The sequence below is a fragment of the Pelodiscus sinensis genome, chromosome 5, assembly GCF_049634645.1.
Source record: "Pelodiscus sinensis isolate JC-2024 chromosome 5, ASM4963464v1, whole genome shotgun sequence".
Classification (NCBI taxonomy): Eukaryota; Metazoa; Chordata; order Testudines; family Trionychidae; genus Pelodiscus; species Pelodiscus sinensis.
Genome location: NC_134715.1, coordinates 123,444,670 through 123,466,578, shown reverse-complemented (window position 1 = coordinate 123,466,578; position 21,909 = coordinate 123,444,670). Strand labels below are relative to the sequence as shown.

Sequence of the window (21,909 nt, the reverse complement as noted above, 5' to 3'; positions counted from 1 at the left end):
GTTCCCAGAGTGCGGTGGGGCAAGAGCACATATGTCCCTAGTTGGTCATCAGCCCGCCTTGCAACAGAGCATATTAAGACAGCTGCTTTTCTGCTATTCAGGTGGTGCTTGATGTTCACATCTTTAAAAGCAACAGATTGTTTAGAAAGCTGCAAGCAAAGACATTCTTGCTTGGCTCTTGGGCTACTTTTGTAGATTTTGAAGTGCCAGTAATGATTCTGGGAGACCCCACCTACACCATGCTCAAGAAGCAATATGCTGGCCACATCAACAGTACTATTGAAAGGTTTAACTACTGGCTGAGCGGTTGTAAAATCAGTAATGGGCTTTTTGATAGATGGATAAGAGATGCTAGCAGTGTTTACTCTCTAGTTTGGGTCTGAGTGAGAAAAATAGCCCACTGGTTATGATTATAGCTGCCTGCTGTGTCCTGCATAGTATCGGTGCAGAAAAGGGGGAAAAACTGGTGGAAAGCTGAGGTGAAGTGACTTCATGCTTTCCGCAGCCAGACACAAAGACCAGTTAAGGAACCTGACTTGAAACTGCGCCTGAAGGAAGCTTTGAAAGAGCTCTTTAATTGTCAGACTCAGTTGTGTTCTCTGTTGAACTGTTTTCAGCCTGGAGCTTTGGGTGCTGTTAAGAATTACGCAGTGCATGCTATTCTTTTATAAATATGACTGGGTGTTTTTCTAACCCTGTGAATTAAAAGAGATCCTTTTGTGCATAAACAGAGTGCTCTGCTTGAGCCTACCTCCCCGCCTAATTCAGCAGGAGAGGGGGGAGATGAAAAGCAGATGCCAACTCTTGCTCTCTTTGTATCTCTACTTCTTCTTATATGGCAAGTTGATATCTATCTTTTGTTAACTTGGGGGTGGTCTATATACCATTAGGCGTGCCAGGTGTCTAGTATTGACCCGGACAGTCCGGTATTTTCACCTCCTGTCCAGTAAAAAAAATTAAGAAAATACCGGACACCTAAAATGTCAGGTATTTTCTGATTTTTTTTTATTATTATTATTTTTTTTTTCCTGGCCAGGAGGTGAAAAACCTAGGTGCTTACCAGGTTCTGCAGGGGAGCTGTCCAGCCCAGAGCAGGGAGACAAGATGAGGGATGGCCACCAGCAGCCTGTTAGGGCCAAAAAGCCTTAAAAGCATTTCTTAAAGGAGCCACTCTGGTTTGCTGGGGGTTCCCCCCCCCCCCCCCCATTCATTCGTTTCTTTGCTTTGCTTTGCTTTGCTTTGCTAAACAACTTTTGGGCACTTTCTTTTTTTTTTTCCCCCTCAACTTTGGTTCCCCCTCCCTCCCCCCCTTTTTTTTTCTTAACAGAATTTTTTCCCCGGTGTTTTTTTTTTTGTGGAGGGGGGTGTTCGGTATTTTTGGTTAAACCATCTGGCAACCCTAACTACCATCTTTAAACATTTTAAGGAAAAATGCATGCACCCATTTACCTGTGTTACCTTCCCCCTCTCCCACCATCATGCTCATCTGCACTCACCTGATGGGACTGGCTAGACCCGTGGTCCCCAACGCGGTGCCCGCGGGTGCCATGGCGCCCGCCGGAGGATTTCTGGTCGCCCGCTGGAACATCTGGGTTGGCCCCGCCCCCGGCGCGTGGCACACGCATGGTGCCGGCTCCAGGCCCGGGACGCATGGGCGGCCCCTCCCCTGGGCGCGCGGCACATGCGCAGGGCCGGCCCGGGGCGCGTGGGCGGCCCCAGCCCTGGCCCCAGGGCACATGTGTGGTGCCAGCCTGGGGCGCGTGGCTCGTGGGCGGCCCCGGGCGCGCGGCCCATGCGCGGGGCCGGCCCGGGGTGCGTTGCCGGCCCCTGCCCCCGGGCACGCGGCACATGCGCAGTGCTGCCCCCGGGCGCCTGGCTCGTGCGTGGCCCCGCCCCCGGGCGCCCGGCAGCCACGCAATGTTGGGGACCACTGGGCTAGACTATGGTGGAGTCTCAGACTCGTCCTGGGTCTTCAGCTAAACACAAGATAGGTTGTTGCACTTCCCACTTTCTGTACACCTGGCATAGACCTTTGCTTTACTGTAGCACTGTTGCTGATCCTTTTTGTAACCCTTTTTCTGCATCCCCTAGAGAATCTGTTTCTCCTCGCATTGTTAGGAGATCTAGTATTCTTGTTACTCCAGGCAGGAATGTGTACAGTGTGTGTAGTTGGCATGGTTGGCTGGGCAGTTGCACACGAAAAGGGAGATCTGCAAGGTGTGCTCGCCAAAGTGGCCTATCAGAAAAGGCATTCCTAATACACGTGTGGAGTTTTAAAGCGGGTTTCTGGCTTCTGACCCCTAGGCAGTCATGTTTATCATTGTGAGTTGAACAGTCGTTTCAGGGCATAATGGGTCAGCAATTGGAGAACTGCTAGGATCACTACATGTCACACAGTGTCTGCGCTTACACTGTATTGACCTGAGTAGGTTGATCATGACTCCATGCCATTGAGGAAATGGTTTTACTGCATCCACTGTAACAGATCGCTTACGTTGGTGGGAGACCAGTTTGGTTGTATTGGATGCATAATGAATAAACCAACTTATGTCAGCTTAACATTTATAATGTATACCCCAGTGATGTGAACAACTAGTCAATTATCTGATAAGCAAATGCTTATCGGATAGTCAACATGCTATTTGTCTAGTCGCTTCCCCCTCTTCCTCCCTTCCCCCTGCTATCCGAAGTAGTAAGGGGGGAAGAAGAGGTGGTGCTTCAAAGCGGCAGCGCTCCATGGAACCCAGTGCCAGACCTTGGGCTCCGTGTAGCACTATCACTTTGAAATGCTGTGTGCAGCCCAGGGTCCCCAGCTGGGCTGAGCTGCACATGGCGTTTTGAAGCGGCACTGCTGCATGGAGCACAGGGTCTGCTGCTTAGAAACACTGCATGCAGCCCAGGGCCATCTGAGGACTCCTTCGCTGACCTTGAGCTCCATGCGGCACTGATACTTTGAAGCACCATGGGGAGCATGGGGCCAGTGGGGGACTGCTTGAATCCCCCACTGGCCCTGTGCTCCCTGCAGCGCTTTTGTCCTGGGCTGTTGCTACACTTAAAAGGCAGAGGCGCCCTTATCAACTAGTCAGTGCAATTGTATCGACTATTCAGTTATCCAATTAATCTAAATTTAACATCCCTACTATACCAGGTATTGAACAGAAATAGCCCTGCTGGAAGGGAGAGGGAGCTAAGCTATTAAATCTGTTTTCTTAATAAATATATTAACCTGTGAATGAAAATAATAATTCACTTAAGGTTTTGTTCAGAAAATTGTGCAAGTCTCTGAATTTTACCCGGTCCCACAGTTAGCTGTTGAATGAAACAATTGTGACTTTGGTTAGTTAGTCTTCTAAAGAGATTTTGCACTTCGCCCAGTAACTAGAACACTGGTCTGGGAGTCATAGGCCTGAGGTATCTTCCCTATTTGCTGTGTCTTCCCCATCAGTAAAGTATAGATGAACGTTACTGTCTTGTAAAGTGCTATCCATGAATGGTGATTTATAAATGCTAAATTATTATGCAGCATAACTCATTCTCTAGATTCTTTACTATAATTAAAGGTTGTGTTTTTCTGTTGCTGCTGTGGTGGGGAGAGTTAAGCGGGACAACGACTTTCTAAGCACAGGCACTTGTATAGTCCTTGGTTCTGGAATAGTTGGAGATTAAAATTAATTGACTTTTATCCAGCAAAGTTTTAATTTCCTTTCAGTTTAGTTCTAACTTGTGTGTCTAAGGATCCTCTGCATATCTGAAGATACCCCTTCTAACTTTTTCCTCGCCTCTAGAGACCTAACGAGGACAGAATGAGACTAAGGAAGTCTGACTTTTTATGCTGCTCCTTCTTAGTTGAAATAGTTGTGAGTTGGTGTGCTCATAACCACTGAAATTGTGGTCCCTGCAGCACTCTGAACTGCAGGGACAGAGGTTGAGGAATTGGAGAGAGCTTCCTCAGGTCTGCGCAGAGTAATACTATAATATGCCAACTCATAATAGTCTGGCTTTGGTTAAATGTGTGCTGGGAGAGAAGCTGAGCCCTGATTAGGGGGTGGGGCTTCACTGATTAGGGGTCCTATAAAGGTAGCCTTCTAGTCAGGCAGCGGCACAGGAGCAGCAAACAGAGCTGTAAACAGGGGAGTTTGAGTGGGAGTTTGTAAAGGGAGTTGGGATTGTGGGACTTGTTTGGAGTTTGTTTTTGCTGTGGAGGGGGTGTTTTGGTTTGTTTTTGTGTTCACCGGACTAATAGGATTTTGGTGAGAAAGTAGATAAAACATAGAGGCATTAGTGGCCATGGCCCAAGTAGTAGGGAACACAAGGAGGATGATTGGATGTGGTAGCTGCGGTATGTACATGATTCTGGAGGGGGTACCTGAAAGGAATTTTGTTTGCATGAAGTGCCGCCTGATCGAGCTGATGGAAGAAAAGATCTGAGGACTGGAGATGCAGGTGGAAACTCTGGTTGAGTTTAGAAGGGGGTTTGAGCAGATGATCGGGCAAAGGCATGACGTGGTTGAAGGGGAAAGTTTAGATATGCAGATGGAAGCAGGATCAAGGGCCTCAGAGGGGGGACTGCTGGGTGAAGAAAATGGACAGTGGAAGCATGTGACTCAGAGAACCAGGCAGAGGAAAAGATGGGTCAGTGAAGGAAAAATAGAGCTCAAGAACAGGTATGTGGAGCTGGAGAATGAAGAAGGGCTACAGCAGGTAGATAACAAAGATGGAAGGGTGAGGAAGAAGAGAAGAGTGGCTAGTCCCATAGATAAAGGGAAAGACTTAATGGAGACAACACCAATAATGAGCATTAGGAGGATACAGGATGGGTTAAAGAGGATTACAAGGGAAAATAGGAATGGCAAGGACTTGCAGCCAGAGGAAGCTAGAGATAGACCAGAGAATTTCACTGTCACTAGGAAAAGACAGGTCTATGTGATTTGGGACTCCTTATTGAGAAGAATAGATAGGCCTGTTACCAGAGCTGATCCAGAGAATAGAAGGGTGTGCTGTCTGCCAGGTGCTAAGATACGAGATGTGGAACTGAGGTTGAAGAGGATTATTAAGGGAGCAGGAAGGAATCCATTGATAATCTTTCATGTAGGAACAAATGATACGGCTAGATACTCGCTGGAACGAATTAAGGGAGACTATGCTAGGCTGGGGAGGATGCTCAAGGAAATTGAGGCTCAGGTGATCTTTAGTGGGATTCTGCCTGTTCCTAGAGAAGGGCAACTAAGATGTGACAGGATTATGATGATCAATAGATGGCTTAGGCAGTGGTGCTATAAGGAGGCCTTTGGGAAGTATGGTCACTGGGAGGCATTTATGGACAGAGGACTGTTCTCTAGGGATGGACTTCACCTAAGTAGGGAGGGAAATAGACTTCTAGGATGAAGGCTGGCTCAACTGATTAAGAGAGCTTTAAACTAGGAATTTGGGGGAGACGGTTGGGAGATGCCCAGGTAATCTCTACGCCAGATTTTAACACTGAGAGGGAGGAAAACGAAGTAAGAAAGGATATAGCTGGGGGTAGGAGAATGAACATGAGGAAGGGTGGGGTGGATACTAGTCTAATAGGTCATATTGGAGGTATAACGTCCGTGCCAAATTGGGTAAAGAATGTGAATGAGGCCAAACAGCAAAAATTAAGATGTTTGTACACCAATGCGAGGAGCCTAGGTAACAAAAAGAAATTATGGATCTTAAAGTGGAGGAGGCCTGGAATTATTTTAAGTTAAAGTTGCAGAAGCTGTCAGAAGCCTGTATCCCTAGAAAAGGGAAAAAAATTATAGGCAGGTGTGTTAGACCAAGTTGGATGAGCAAGCATCTCAGAGAGGTGATTAAGAAAAAGCAGAAAGCATATAAGGAGTGGAAAATGGGAGGAATCAGTAAAGAAAGCTACCTTATTGAGGTTAGAGCATGTAGGGATAAAGTGTGAGAGGCTAAAAGTCAGGTAGAGCTGGACCTTGCAAAGGGAATTAAAACCAATAGTAAAAGGTTTTATAGCCATATAAATAGGAAAAAAACAAAAAAAGAAGAAGTAGGACCGCTAATTACTAAGGATGGAGTGGAGATTAAGGATAATCTAGGAATGGCCCAATATTGGAACAAATACTTTGCTTCAGTCTTTAATGAGGCTAATGAAGAGCTTAGGGATAATGGTAACTTAACAAATGGGACTAAAGATATGGAGATAGATATTACCATATCCGAGGTAAAAACCAAACTTGAACAGCTTAATGGGAGTAAATCGGGGGGCCCAGATAATCTTCATCCAAGAATATTGAAGGAACTGGCACATGAACTTGCAAGTCCATTAGCAAAATTTTTTAATAAATCTCTAAACTCAGGGGTTGTACCATTTGACTGGAGAATTGCTAATATGGTTCTGATTTTTAAGAAAGGGGAAAAAAAGCGACCCGGGTAACTATAGGCCTGTTAGTTTGACATCCGTAGTATGTAAAATCCTGGAAAAAATTTTGAAGGAGAAAGTAGTTAGAGACATTGAGGTTAATGGCAATTGGGACAAATTACAACATGGTTTTCCAAAAGGTAGATCGTGCCAAACCAACCTGATCTCCTTTTTTGAGAAAGTAACAGATTTTTTTAAATAAAGGAAATGCAGTGGATCTAATCTACCTCGACTTTAGTAAGGCATTTGATACAGTACCACATGGGGAATTATTGGTTAAATTGGAAAAGATAGGGATTAATATGAATGTTGAGAGATGGATAAGCAACTGGTTAAAGGGGAGACTACAGCGGGTCATATTGAAAGGTGAACTGTCGGGTTGGAGGAAGGTTACTAGCGGAGTTCCTCAGGGATCAGTTTTGGGGCCAATTTTATTTAATCCTTTTATTGCTGAACTTGGCACCAAAAGTGGAAGTGTCCTAATAAAATTTGCGGATGACACAAAGTTGGGAGCTATTGCCAATTCAGAAAAGGATCGGGATATCCTACAGGAAGATCTGGATGATCTTGTGAATTGGAGTGATAGCAATAGGATGAAATTTAATAGTGAGAAGTGTAAGGTTTAGGGATTAATAACAAGAATTTTAGTTATAAGCTGGGGACACGTCAGTTGGAAGTAACAGAGGAGGAGAAGGACCTCGGAGTCCTGGTTGATTATAGAATGACTATGAGCCGCCATTGTGACATAGCCGTGAAAAAGGCTAATACGATCTTGGGATGTATTAGGCGAAGTATTTCCAGTAGGGATAAGGAGGTGTTAGTGCCATTATACAAGGCATTGGTGAGACCCCATTTGGAATACTGTGTGCAGTTCTGGTCTCCCGTGTTTAAGAAGGATGAATTCAAACTGGAACAGGTACAAAGAAGGGCCACTAGGATGATCCAAGGAATAGAAAACCTGTCTTATGAAAGGAGACTCAAGGAGCTTGGCTTGTTTACCTTAACCAAAAGAAGGCTGAGAGGGGACATGATTGCACTTTTTAAATATATTAGAGGGATAAATACCAGGGAGGGAGAGGAATTATTTAAGCTTAATACCAATGTGGACACAAGAACAAATGGATAAAAGTTGGCTAGTAGGAAGTTTAGACTTGAGATTAGATGAAGGTTTCTAACCATTAGAGGAGTGAGGTTCTGGAACAGCCTTCCAACGGAAGTAGTGGGGGCAAAAAATCTATCTGGTTTCAAGATTAAACTAGATGGGTTTATGAAGGGGATGGTTTGATGAGATAACATGATCTTGGTAACTAATTGTCCATTCATTATCAGTGGGAATAGGTCAATGGAGGGATGATAGGAGTTACTATAGAGAACTTTCTGGGTATCTGGCTGATGAGTCTTGCCCACATGTTCAGAGTTTAGCTGATCGTCATATTTGGGGTCGGGAAGGAATTTTCCTCCAGGGTAGATTGGCAGAGGCCCTGGAGGTTTTTCGCCTTCCTCTGTAGCATGGGGTACAGATCACCGCTAGAGGATTCTCTGCATCTTGGGGTCTTCAAAGTATTTGAAGGCTTCAATATCGGAGATATAGGTGAGAGGATTATTCTGGGAGGGGTGGGTGAGATTCTGTGGCCTGCACTGTGCAGGGGGTCAGACTAGATGATCATAATGGTCCCTTCTGATCTTAGTCTATGAGTCTAATGTCAGTTCTTAAATCCTCTTCAGAAATGGCCAAGTAAGACTGCTGCTTAATGTGTTAATTTTTATTTAATCCTAGGGAATTGGCTCGTGAGAAGGTGATGCGTGAAGTTAAAGCTTTAGCTAAACTTGAACACCCAGGTATTGTTCGATATTTTAACGCATGGCTGGAAGCACCACCTGAGAGATGGCAGGAGAAGATGGATGAACTATGGATAAAAGATGAAAGGTAACATTCAATTTCTTCACTGTTTGAAAGTGATACCGTGTTCAGTGATGGGAGGGAAGGTTGATGTTCTGTTCAATAGGAATACAGAGACCTGCCAGTATAGAGAGGGCAATACGTTGTTAAACTGAAGTTGATAGACTTAATTATCATTGTACAAATATGTTAATCTTATTTAAAATGTTTCACTCAGCCTTAGTCTTCTAGCCGATTGATAAAATTCTGTGTTTTACCTATGGGAGACCCTTTGCTTGACTGTTGCATTTGGGCCTTTGTGTGATTAGAAGTTTCTTTGGTTGCTACAATGTAATTTTAAACTTTAGAACCCTAATAGAACGCTTGTTAGATCCCCTTAAATAATTGAGGATTAAACACAATTCGGTAGTGTTAATCTGACTTTGCTTTTTTTAGTACTGATTGGCCATTCAGTTCTCCCAGTCCGATGGACGGTCCATCATTCAAAATTAGAACAGAGCCATTGTCTACAAAGGAGCACATTGAAGTTATTGCTACAACACCACAGCGAGTTAAGTCTTTCTCTGTGGGGATAGCCTGTGGCCAGTCCGATTCATCAGAGAGCCAGATTTCTCCAGTGGAGTTCTCTGCTACTGACAATGAGGTCTTGCACCAGTCAACAGATCTGATGTTAAACCTGCAGGACAGCGTCCTTACAGACTGTGATATTGAGGATAGTACTGTTGATGATGCTGATCCAGGCCACTCCATTGAACTTTATCCTCCAGCTGGGCCTATCGTGCAGTTGAGAGAGAGGACCTCATCCTCCATTGTGTTTGAGGATTCTGGCTGTGATAACACTTCGAGTAAGGATGGTAACAGAAGTGATGCTTCACGTGACTACTGCCATTGTGAAGAAAAAGCAACAAGTACAAAGGGATCTGATAATAGGAAATCTCCTTCCGGAAGCTCTCTGTCTGTTTCTCCACCAAGACCTACAAGCTTAAGTCTGGACTTTACTAAAAGTACTGCAGAAAAAGTCAAACCCACCTCACCAAAAGTGTACCTCTATATCCAAATGCAGCTGTGCAGGAAGGAAAACCTCAAAGACTGGATGAGTAGAAGATGCACGATAGAGGAGAGGGAAAGAGCAGAGTGTCTTCAGATATTCCTGCAGATAGCTGAGGCAGTTCAGTTTCTTCACAGTAAAGGACTAATGCACAGGGACCTCAAGGTTTGTACTGATAAAGAATGCTATCCAGATCTTATCCTTTTGGCTAGCCGGCATGATCTAATGAGCAGTGTGCACCACTGAAAGCTTGGAGCTCCTGAATTGTACACCTGGCTGTGTCTCAACTCAAGGTGTCCTTGGCCAGATGTCCTCTCTCTCCCCTTCTGTGGCCTTGTCTTTGCTGCAATGGTAGCACAAATTGTGTGCATTGTAGTTAACTCCTCTTCAGTTAACCTGGCTCAAGTGAGAATGGTCACATTGCAAAACAACGCATGGGCTGCACAAAGGGTATTAATAGCATGGAGTAGCTGATTCCCCACTGCACTATTAATTTGTGCTTCAGCACCTCTTGAGCTTCAACCCACACACCCAGATGGGCCAATTAACTCAAGTTTAAAGCACCACTTTAAGCTAGCTTGGGTTTTGTATGTGTATGAGAGAGAGTTAGAGGTACCACTTGAGTTATATCTCAGGATATGACTGCAGTGAAGCCAAGCCCTGTGTTTTCACTGTCTGCTACCTCAACAGGATCTCCTGCTTTGACAGGGTATTGAGAGGATTAGTCAATGTTTGAATAGTGCTTTGGAAATACTTGTCCAGGTGGGGTAAATATTGCCATTAATTATGGCTATGAAGATTTCCCATCTACAGGCTTATTCCTACTAGACACAGTTAAGCTGCATTCGTTATAACCTGCCTTCATTCACTCTGTTTCCAGTGAACGATACATCTTATCTTAGCTTGTTGTTGAACTAGAGGGCATGATTAGTTTCCATTTTGAAATCAGTTCTACAATTCAGAGTGAACCAGCTAATACTATTTATCTATCTTGTTTTTGCTATGGTGATACTTCTTTGGAATTCTGGTTCTAAAAGGGAAAAAGTGCTGAAACTGCACAACTAAAAATTAAACTACTTGCAGCCGAAGTCCTGGACCAGTGCCAGAAACCCAGTACAACTGATCTGAGGGTTTCGATGTCTAATATCTATTAAAGCATCAGAACTAGAAGTGAATGATATTTTCCATGAGAAAGTTGTTAGTGTTTGTTTCTAGTTCTGGTAGTTTGATCTATTGAGGTCTCACATTTAAAATTGGATCATTTTAATTTCCCACTGTATCCTTCCCCCTTCACTGAAATTCTGAACTGACTTTAGTGGCTGCTAGCTCTAGAATTTCTAGTGTTAGAATCGTTATTTTACAACACCAGTATTTGCTGATGCATATAAAAACTTAGGTATAATTTTACTTCACTCTGGGGATCCTTCTCCCAATGAATTCTAAAAAACTGCTAACACCAGAGGTAAGTCCTTTTCGTTTGAGGAGCTGTCATTGCCTAATTAAGTGGAGCAAATATTGAATTTGGAAGAACAAGATAAAGTCCACTATTTCCCCCTCACCCACCACTTATCTGCAATGTTTATAGCTCCTCAAACATGGAAGTAAGTATTTGACCTCAACTGAAGCAAGGAACTGAAATATCTAATTAGATTGAGACAATTGCGAAGAATGTTAAGGTTTGTGAAACTACCAACATTTTACAGACCTAATTGAAATTCAGTTACAACAGCAAAAAATTTGCCAGGAGTTAGAAACACTTGGAACCAGTCAAAATATTTTTGGGACCAGCAAACTTTTTTTATACTGATTTTTTTTTTTTTAAACCAAGAATCAGAGAAATGTTAATCCCAAGAAATAAAATCGGATAATTTTCAGATGCAGATACAGAGGCAGCAAGTCAGGGGGGAGATGGGAATGTGTGTAGTTGACAAGATTAACCGATAAACTCAGGCTTATTGGTTAATCGTGTAGTCGTCTACATGTTGACATCCCTAATAATAACACTATAGATATCTTATAGCTTTTGCAGAACTTTTCATTGAGATCAGTGTTTGCACTGATTCTCCAGTACAAGATAACTGAAGCTCTGCAGAAATTGAGTTGAAGCTCTGCTCTCTAAACCAGCAGTTGAGTTGGAATCTTTCAGGGACCTCCTTAAAATTTTACAGACACTGGCAAGGAGGTGGACAAAATATTCTAAATCTCTCCTGTTTCTAAATTCTTGCTTAGTATGACAAGCATTATTGGTATGTCATTGAACAGACCACTTTATTTACCCAAAAAACCTGAGAGTATATATAAAGAATGTCTAAAAGCTGTATCTTGCAACTCTGGATTCTATTTTACAAGGAAGCTTATTAGTTTTCTTGGTAGAATCAACAAGCTAGTTTATTCACTTTACTGTGGTTCTTGAAACGTACTGGAACAAATCTTAACCTATTGTTGTGGTTTATCTAAGAGGTTTTAAATTTGTACCCACAGTTACAGGTAGTGACTGTGTAATTGCAGAACTGTTCATTGTAAATACAGGTATTTAAGGCTCATATTGATCAGAGCTGGCCTTGGTTCAAGGTAAAAGGAATTTATGCTATTTTCTAAATTGGTGAGAGATGTCACATTTAGATTTCATTAGAAGGGATTGAGCCATGTTAATAAAATCAGTTGTTAAGGGTCCAATTCCCCCTTCCTTTTAGAATCCCTCCCTCTCCCCATCCATAATGTTTTCTTCCTTTTCATTGTATTGGACGAGGAAGTATGATCTTGTCTTCAGATTCCTGCATGTCCGTAAGCTGGAAAAATCCTTCAACTGTGGTATCTAAATTACTAGTGGAGGAATCTGTGCCCATTGTTCCATACTACTGTCTGAAATACGTATTTTTGATACCTCACGTACAGGAAGAGAAAGTTGGGGGAGCCCATTCACTTCAGTTGACAGGTGTTCATAGACTGGTGATGAGGGCCATATAAATACCTTTGTAGATTGAGGATGCTGTACATTCGCAAGGTGGTAATTATCCTGCGCTAAAACTCAAGGACAGGGTATTCATTTTAGGAAACAAACCCTGAGGCTGCATTTACCAGCCCTGGGAGTGATGATTACTGAATTAACAAAGCACTTCCTATCTAGTGATGAGGAAATCTACTTACTCTCTTCAGAACTCAGCTCCCTCTAGCCATCTCTTCACATAACCCCATTCCTGAGATCTCCTCTATCCTTGCTTCTTCTAGTCCCTTTCTTGAAATCCAACTGTCCTCCATTAAAATAACTCCTTTCATGTGTTGAATACATGGGTTAACAGAAGAGTAGCCCGTGTCTGTTGTGAGCATGTCAGAAGGAAGTTTTGAAGGCACGGACCAAACAGAATAGACTCACAGTACGTTATTTAGAAATAACCAGTTATACAGATCTTCTCTGAGTGCAGCATTGTGCATATAGATAAAGATCCACAACAAAAAGTTATGTTTCAAAAGCTATTAGGCATTCCTGTGCTGCTCTTTGTGAGATCATTGCATTTCGATAGCTGTTGCTAGTGATTGTGTTTTACTAAGCAGGGGCTGAGGCAAAGCTGAGACTAGTAGTTCACTACTGCATTCACAAACCGTGGAAGTATTAGGTTTTAAATTAGGAATTACCTTGTTCCATTGTGGATATACTGGTCTTCCCATTAAAATCAGCATACTGCCAGTAGGAAAGCAGGACTTAATTCTCAACTTTCCATGATGTTTGTAAGTGTAATGCGGTTAAGAGGGTTGCTGAAATCTAGGTCAAAACTACCCAGATGAAAGTATGGGGGGGAAGGGGTGTATGTGTGTGTCAGAGTAGGGAACTGGGAGTCAGGACTACAGGCTTCCAATTCCTGACGCAGCCACTGATTTGTGATGCAATTCCTGACCCAGACATGCTATCAAGGGAGAATCAGGAGCTCTGTGACTCAGGCTACGTCTACAGTGTACCTTAATTCTGGCAGTGTGCAGGGTATGGCAGGCTGCATGCCACAGTAAAAGCAGGCAGTGTTCACGCTGGTGTGTGTAGCTACATATCAGTGTGAGATTTCGGCAGCTCCCACTGCTTGCCAGAACCTTTCCCCCACCAGTGTCTTTCCTTGTGGGGAAGGGAGGCAGCAGGACACTCCACTGCTAAAAATAGCAGGGTAGACAGGGAGACACTGCTTGAGCAAGTAAGTACTGTGTTGAATCCATGCCTGAGTACATACTCGCAGACTTCAGGCATATTTTGACTCATCCAAGCAGGAGATTTCACTGTCTGCACTGCTATTTATGCCCATGCTGCGGGAGCTCCTTGGGAAGGCACACTACATGCCAATAAAATAAGTGTGCAGTTTGGATGCACCATTAGTTGTCCCCAATCTTACTCCAGAAATATTTCGCTCATAGAGGTGTTGATAATAGATACTTGTGAAGTGTGTTCAGCTCCTCAAATGACTTTGAGCTAAAGGGATTTAAAGAAAATGAGATTTCAGCTAATGTTGAATGCTTTTTGCCTGAGTAGCTGGGATTCTCAGTATGCTCTGCTAAGTAAATTGATCTTCATTTTGCAGTTCACCTTTAATGTAGTCTACCTGAATTAATTGCTGTAGATAGGGAGCTAAAGACCTTTTTCATGTTTGTAATTTGTGTTTTTCTCATCTAATTGGCTTTCCAGCCTTCCAATATATTTTTCACAGTTGATGACATTGTAAAGATAGGGGACTTTGGCTTGGTAACTGCTATGGACCAAGATGAGGAGGAAGAATCCGTTCTTACTCCAATGCCAGCTTATGCCAGACACACAGGACAAGTTGGGACCAAACTGTACATGAGTCCAGAACAGGTGAGATTTTTCTCTTGCACAGTGCAGTGTCATGAATGGATTTAGTCCTTTTCTTGTCTTTAAAAAAATATAGTCATAGAATCATAGAATACTAGGACTGGAAGGGACCTTGAGAGGTCACAGAGTCCAGTCCCCTGCCCTCATGGCAGGACCCAGTACTTTGTAGACCATCTCGGATAGACATTTATCTAATCTACTCTTAAATATCTCCAGTGTCTTGTAAAGTATTAATAGTGTCTTGTTAAAGTTTATTTAATTTATTTTTGACTACCAGAAAATTGAGTCAACTTCATGGCATGCATGGTGTATTGGAGTTCAACATCTACTTGTATACATACCTGTACACTCATCTTTCCAGCACTGACGTCTGTAGATACAGGTGACAGAGTTCACACAAGCAGAAAACCAACTGCACAGCAGGTGGTAGTGCTGGAAAAGTGCACATGAAAAATTGCATGAATATAAGCGGAAACCATATTGAGGCCCCACTGAAAATCCCACCTAGGAGTTGAAGGTAATAATGACCTCGCTCCTGGCCAATATATAGCAGGTTCCCAGGATGTAGAACCTTGATCTGTTTATTGGTGAGGAGGATTGTAACTTCAGGTGATCAGAAATCTGTTCAGGTTTTTGTGCTGCTCATCTTATTAAATTGTCAGTAGGAATGGAAATCTGATATTGGCATTTTCAGTAAACTTATGAACAGGTTACTTGTAAAAATTAAATGGTGCTGCTGAGCAAAGACTATTTCTTTTTCTTCTTATAATAGGGACAGGTAGATAAAATCTGAATATTTGAATATAGTACCTGATGAATCACCCTCTTCAGCCCTATATAGAACTGATTGTGTGTGTTTAACTAAATGCTGGTTTGTGTTGTCCATAGTGATTTCACATGCACAGATGCATCCTGACATAATTCTGCAAGTAACCACCTAATTTTGTATTTTCTAGATTTATGGGAACACGTATTCACACAAAGTGGATATCTTCTCATTGGGACTGATTCTGTTTGAGCTGCTTTATCCCTTTAGTACTCAGATGGAGAGGGTCAGGGTAGGTATGCATTTATGCAGAAATACTATTCTCGGTTCCCCCATTTCTGGTTAAATGTACTGTTTGAAAGTGGATTATCAAATATTTTGTAAGAGGTTATTATGATATAGCAGTAAGATGTGACCGAATTGGCTGCAGTATAATAAAAAAATGTTTCTGTGTCACCCTCCCAGCTGAGTGTCATGGAGCAGTATGCAGGACTTGCACAGCAGAGCAAATATGGGCAACTGCATTATGAGGCCTTCATTTCTTCATGACAGGTGTGGTGGTGTAAAGCCATCGAAGGGGAAGCTATAGAACTAGAATTTAGCACAACCCAAAGATCAAATGATAGCTGTTGAGTTGCAACCCAATTCTTGGATCCGTTGACTACTGGTTACCTTTCTTCCTTTCTCCCCTCTGGTTTTCTCTCTCCTCCTTCTCCCCTTCCTCCAAAATTCCCAGGGAAGGTTTCTGATGGTTTTCTTTTTGATGTCTAGTCAGAGCAGACTCTAATATTAAAGTAGCTTTGCCTACTTCTCCAGCAACTGGGTGACTCTTCATTGTTCATAGGTTGTATTAACCATGGATTGGGAGTGGTTAATTTTTTTTGCCTGCTACAATCTGTTGTATCATAAGTCCCACTTAAATGTCCTGCTAAGAAAATCTGTTTTAGAAAAATACACTAACACCCTTCCTTGATCCTTGAGAATTCATTCACAGCAGAAAGAGGGCCACGGAGAGCCTTTCCTGTATTTACTGGTAAAGGTCTGCGTAGGCAAGGTCAGGTGGTCGTTTCCACCAAGGTTATATATTGACACGTGTGGTAGTCTTAAATTATTTTTGTGACATGAACTGTTTTGGCATAGCTGAAATTTTCTATGAGATCTGCCCTGGAGCGTAGGTCTGACCTGAAAGCATCACGTCTATTGCAATAATGCACTCCATTGAGTAAAGTTGTGAGGGTTTATGGTTTTTTTATAATATATAATCTCTCTCACACATGCATGCTCCCAGGAGAGCAATGGTAATTATATGCCACTTGAGTTACTTGTGGCCAAAGCCACTTCTAATTCTACTTTTCAATATGAAATAGTGACATTAAATTTACTGGGACACATTTTCCCCTGAAACTTCCCTTGTTCTCAGTCAGGAAGCCCATAGAGTGAATGAACATGATCATTGTCCACTTTCTGCCATGTATGCAGGAGCAAACAAGTCGGTCCTAGGAACAAGACCCTAAATCACGTTGCATCCACGGTTCCACCTCTATAGCTTGTCTGTCCAGCAATTCCATTAATGGAAAGCCAAGTTGTAAATCTGCAGTGCTCCATGAAAGCACCTTACAGAACTGTTAGTGCATGGCAGCAGGAGCCACATAGGCACTTAGCGCATGGCAAACTGGGGTGCTCAAGATTAATTCCCCAGCTTGCCATGCAGTAAGTGGAGGAGTCAGACTCCTGGGGCTTAGAGACAATCTCTATCCTGAGAAGAGCTCTCCCTTGTTTTTTTTTGTTTTCATTGTATTTTCTTCAGTGGGTGTGTGTGTGCGTGATCTGTCCTTGACTTCAGATAATCCTGATCAGAATGGCATTTTAATTAATCCTGTGCTCAAGTTCTCCCCTATGAACTAGCTCCCACTCACCTGTCTTGCTGCCAAGGAAAGGCTGTTCAAGTGGCCCTTTGAACATGACTGAACACTAGTAGCCAAAAATAAGACGCCTCTCCCTGACCTGTTAGCTAGACAGTAGTGCCTTACCCCCAATAAAACCTGGGCAACAGACAAGGAACTGAAAACTGATGACTTAGGCTACGTCTACACTGGCATGATCTTGCGCAAAAACTCTTTAGCGCAAGAGTTCTTGCATTAAAGTAGTTGTGCAAGAGAGCGTCTACACTGGCATGTGCTTTTGCGCAAGAGCATCCTTGCCAGTGTAGATGCTCTCTTGTGCAAGAAAGCTCTGATGGCCTTTTTAACCATAGGGCTTTCTTGCACAAGAAATTCATGTTGCCTATCTACACTGGCATCTTGCACAAGAACAGTTGTGCAAAAGGGCTTATTCCTGAGCGGGAGCGTCATAGTCCTTGCGCAAGAAGCCCTGATTTTATATAGTAGAACGTCAGTTTACTTGCACAAGAACACACAGCCAGTGTAGACAGGCAGCAAGTTTTTGTGCAAGAGCGGCCGCTTTGGCGCAAGATCGCGCCAGTGTAGACGCAGCCTCGGAGTGTGAAGGCCTCTTCTGCCCCATCCAAGCAGCAGGGCTCAGGTAGATGTGAGGTTGCAGGACTGCAGGTTACTTTTAAATTAAAACACCAAATGCTGATCTAATTAGCCTTACAAAGAGAGCAGGATTCTTCAGAAAACTCCCTGTGTAATCCCAAGATGTCAGCACCCTTTTCCATGAAACTTCATTTCCTGGCAGTGATAGAATGACAGCCACCACCCAGAAGCATGGCTTACCGGGGTGATTCCTGGATAGCAGCATTTGACTAAGTTTAAGATTTTGTGTTCAAGTTGCTGCATCTTCTGCTTTCTCAGGCATGCTCAAGTGGGTCATGGGTTACTATTAATTAGGTGATTTAAGTTGACTGTTCTTCTGCTAATAATAATTTGTAACTGTATAGTTAGAATGGGGAAAGTCTTTCCACTAGAGGGAGCCAGCACATTCTGTATGAAGTGAACATAGACTTTAATAGAGATAAAAGGCAGGTTTCTAATGAATTCTTTGAAACTATTAATCAATTTGTTCATTAGTCCATAAACATGAAGTAGGTGTGAGTGTCCATTTGGCTCGACAAGATGTAACCAATTATCTTAACTTAGAATGTCCTAGGAGAAATACAGATAATTCCAAGTGTCCCAAGCAGTACACGCTCCATAATATTGCTCTGTGAACAGTACAGTAAAACCTGCGCTATCCGGAACTTGAGCATCCAGAAAACTGTAGAAAGCCTCAAATTTCTGATGCCGGGAAAAGCAAATACTAAAAAAAAAAAAAGAAAGAAAACTGGACCTTTAAGTGCCAGGCCGCTCCTCAAGACATATATGCAGCATGTACCTGGGAGAGGGGCAAACAGTAGCTGGAAGCAAGCATCTCTGCTCCCCCTGCAGCTCCTGCCCCCCCAGCAGGCCATCTCTGCCTCCTGACCCCACTCCTTCCCCCCCCCCCCCGCACTTACACTTCCCCCCCACCAGGCTTTATCCCGGCCCATTTGTCCCCCACAGCTCGTGGCCCCCTTAGCAGGCCACATCCCAGCTCCTGCCCCCCCCCTTCAGATAACCAGAATTTGTAGGTTACCGACACGCCCTAATCCCTGGGCGTGCCAGATAACACAGATTTTACTGTATTAAGCTGGACCAGAAAAGCATTACTGTGGGGAAGTGGCTAGGTTTCTTAGTATTACAAACTCCAGCTCTTCTGTCATGTGTCCGAGTGCAAACTGTGACCCATAAGAAACCGTGACCTCCATGTGCATTGAAGTGCATAGTAATTCTAAACTATTATGTAAGTCTTAATAAACGCTACACTTTTTCTCTTGTTTGTCAGCAGTACTAAAAGTATTCTAAAATTCGGTCAGGAATAATTTATGTGTATAATGTTTTTTGATAACTTAGTATCTTAACTTTGAGAACAATAATTCAATGGGCAAGATGTTTAATGACCCCTTTTTGATATTATTACAGACATTAAGTGAAGTAAGAAGTTTGAAGTTTCCACCATTGTTTACTCAAAAATATGCACAGGAGGTAAATATATTAGTTCTATATTATAAAGTAACTAAAATACCTGGTAGCAAAGACAAAAAATAGTCTTAGCTGTTATGTTTTTAAACCCAATTCCTATTTCAGGTACTCTGCTGTATCTATTAAATAAGGAGTAGTGATTTTTAAATCACTAAAAAAATTGTAGATTGATACCTTTTCCTGTGTACAGTAAACTTCCGATAATCTGGCACCTTCAGGACCCAAGGGGTGCCAGATTATCAGATATGCCAGACTATCGGAAGAGGGGGCTATGAGGGGCCTGGGGTGGGGGGTGGGGAATGCCACTCCAGACCCTTCATAGCTCCCCCTTCTGATAGTCCGGCTCTGCCTCAGGCCTGATTCAGCTGCTGCTGGTCAGTTTCAGCAACGGCTGAATTGGGGACGCCTGGGGCAGAGCAGTTGGGGTGCTGCCGGGTTGGTCCTGTAGCGCCGCTCCTTGGCGCTACTGGACCAACCCAGCAGCACTCCAGCTGCTCTTCCCCAGGCGTCCGCAAGAACAACTGGGGTGCTGTGGTTGGTCCCGCAGCCCTGAGGGGCAGCACTACAGGACCAACACGGCAGCACCCCAGCTGCTCTGCCCCCAGCTTCTCCGATTCAGTTGCTGGTCAGTTTCAGCAGCGGCTGAATCGGGGAAGTCTGGCGCAGAGCAGCTCCAGTTGTCCGGCAGCCAGAGCACTTCCGGGTTCCTGATGGTGCTGGACCATCAGGAATGCCGGAGCATTGGATGCTGGACCAATGGAGTTTTACTGTAGTCTAATTGCTGTGACTTTGCTAATGTTGGAGCATGCACCTAAACAGATTTCTTTTCCCATTCATCCCATCCTCCTCATAGACTCATAGACTCATAGACTTTAAGGTCAGAAGGGACCATTATGATCATCTAGTCTGACCCCCTGCACCGTGCAGGCCACAGAATCTCGCCCACCCCTCTTAGAATAATCCTCTCACCTATGTCTCAGATATTGAAGCCTTCCAATACTTTGAAGGCCCCAACATGCAGAGAGTCCTTCAGCTGTGATCTGTGCCCAATGCTACAGAGGAAGGCGAAAAACCTCCAGGGCCTCTGCCAATCTACCCTGGAGGAAAATTCCTTCCTGACCCCAAATATGGCGATCAGCTAAACCCTGAGCATGTGGGCAAGACTCACCAGCCAGACACCCAGAAAGTTCCCTATAGCAACTCCTATCATCCCTCCATTGACCTATTTCCAACTGGAAATGAATGGTCAATTAGTTACCAAGATCATGTTATTTCATCCAACCATCCCCTTATCATAGAATCAGAACTGGAAGAGACCTCAGAAGGTCGTCAAGTCCAGCCCTCCGCTCTAGGCAGGACCAATCCCATCTAAATCAACCCGGCCAGGGCTTTGTCAAGCCGAGACTTAAATACCTCTAGGGATGGAGACTCCACTACTTCCCTAGGTAACCCATTCCAATGCTTCACTACCCTCCTAGTAAAATAGTTTTTCCTAATATCCAATCTGGACCTCTCCCACCACAACTTGAGACCATTGCTCCTTGTTCTGCCATCTGTCACTACTGAGAACAGCCTCTCTCCATCCTCTTTGGAACCTCCCTTCAGGAAGTTGAAGGCTGCTATCAAGTCCCCCCTCATTCTTCGCTTCTGCAGACTAAACAGACCCAAGTCCCTCAGCCTCTCCTCGTAGGTCATATGCTCCAGACCCCTAATCATTTTGGTTGCCCTCCGCTGGACCCTCTCCAATGCGTCCGCATCCTTTTTGTAGTGGGGGGCCCAGAACTGGACACAGTACTCCAGATGTGGCCTCACCAAAGCCGAATAAAGGGGAATAATGACATCTCTGGATCTGCTGGCAATGCTCCTCTTAATGCATCCTAATATGCCATTAGCCTTCTTGGCTACAAGGGCACACTGTTGACTCATATCTAGCTTCTCATCCACTGTAACCCCCAGGTCCTTTTCTGCAGAACTACTACTTAACTGGTTGGTCCCCAGCCTGTAACTATGCTTGGGATTCTTCCGTCCCAAGTGCAGGACTCTACACTTGTCTTTGTTGAATCTCATGAGATTTCTAGTGGCCCAATCCTCCAATTTGTCCAAGTCACTCTGGACCCTATCTCTGCCCTTAAGCGTATCTACCTCTCCCCCTAGCTTAGTGTCATCTGCAAACTTGCTGAGGGTGCAATCTATCCCCTCATCCAGGTCATTAATAAAGATATTGAACAAAACCGGTCCTAGAACCGAACCTTGGGGCACTCCACTAGAAACCGACCTCCATCCTGACATCGAACCGTTGATCACTACCCGCTGGGCCCGGCCTTCTAGCCATCTTTCTATCCATCTTACCGTCCATTTATCCAATCCGCATTCCCTTAACTTGCTGGCAAGAATATTGTGGGAGACCGTATCAAAAGCCTTGCTAAAGTCAAGGTATATAACATCCACTGACTTTCCCATGTCCACTGAGCCAGTTACCTCATCATAGAAGCTAATCAGATTGGTCAAGCACGACTTGCCCTTTGTGAATCCATGCTGACTATTCCTGATCACTTTCCTCTCATTCAAGTGTCTCAAAATGGATTCCTTTATGATCCCTTCCATGATTTTTCCAGGAACCGAGGTAAGACTGACCGGCCTATAGTTCCCTGGATCGTCCTTCTTCCCTTTTTTGAAGATGGGCACTACATTTGCCTTTTTCCAATCATCCGGGATTTCGCCCGATCTCCACGACTTTTCAAAGATAATGGCCAAAGGCTCCTCAATGACATTTGCCAACTCCTTCAGTACCCTTGGGTGCATTAAGTCTGGACCCATGGATTTGTGTACGTTTAGTTTTTCTAAATAGTTCCTAACCTGTTCTTTACCCACCAAGGGCTGTCCATCTTCTTCCCATCTTGTGTCGCTTAGCACAGAAGTCCAGGAGCCGACCTTGTCCGTGAATA

The 21,909-nt window shown here is 43.8% G+C and overlaps 1 protein-coding gene across 4 annotated transcripts in view; it reads left to right on the top strand.

Annotated features, from left to right (window-relative positions):
* EIF2AK3 (eukaryotic translation initiation factor 2 alpha kinase 3) overlaps positions 1 to 21,909 on the top strand; it is a 70,804-nt gene that overhangs the window by 44,742 nt on the left and 4,153 nt on the right. For 3 of the 4 annotated variants that reach the window (XM_025185612.2, XM_075930964.1, XM_075930962.1), the window contains exons 12-16: positions 8,181 to 8,330; positions 8,739 to 9,516; positions 14,015 to 14,182; positions 15,136 to 15,237; positions 18,905 to 18,967. In XM_025185612.2, coding sequence (XP_025041397.2) covers positions 8,181 to 8,330; positions 8,739 to 9,516; positions 14,015 to 14,182; positions 15,136 to 15,237; positions 18,905 to 18,967 — 1,261 coding nt within the window. Of the gene's footprint in view, positions 1 to 8,180; positions 8,331 to 8,738; positions 9,517 to 14,014; positions 14,183 to 15,135; positions 15,238 to 15,410; positions 15,498 to 18,904; positions 18,968 to 21,909 lie in introns of all 4 variants that reach the window. The other variant, XR_012904441.1, reaches the window with a different exon arrangement.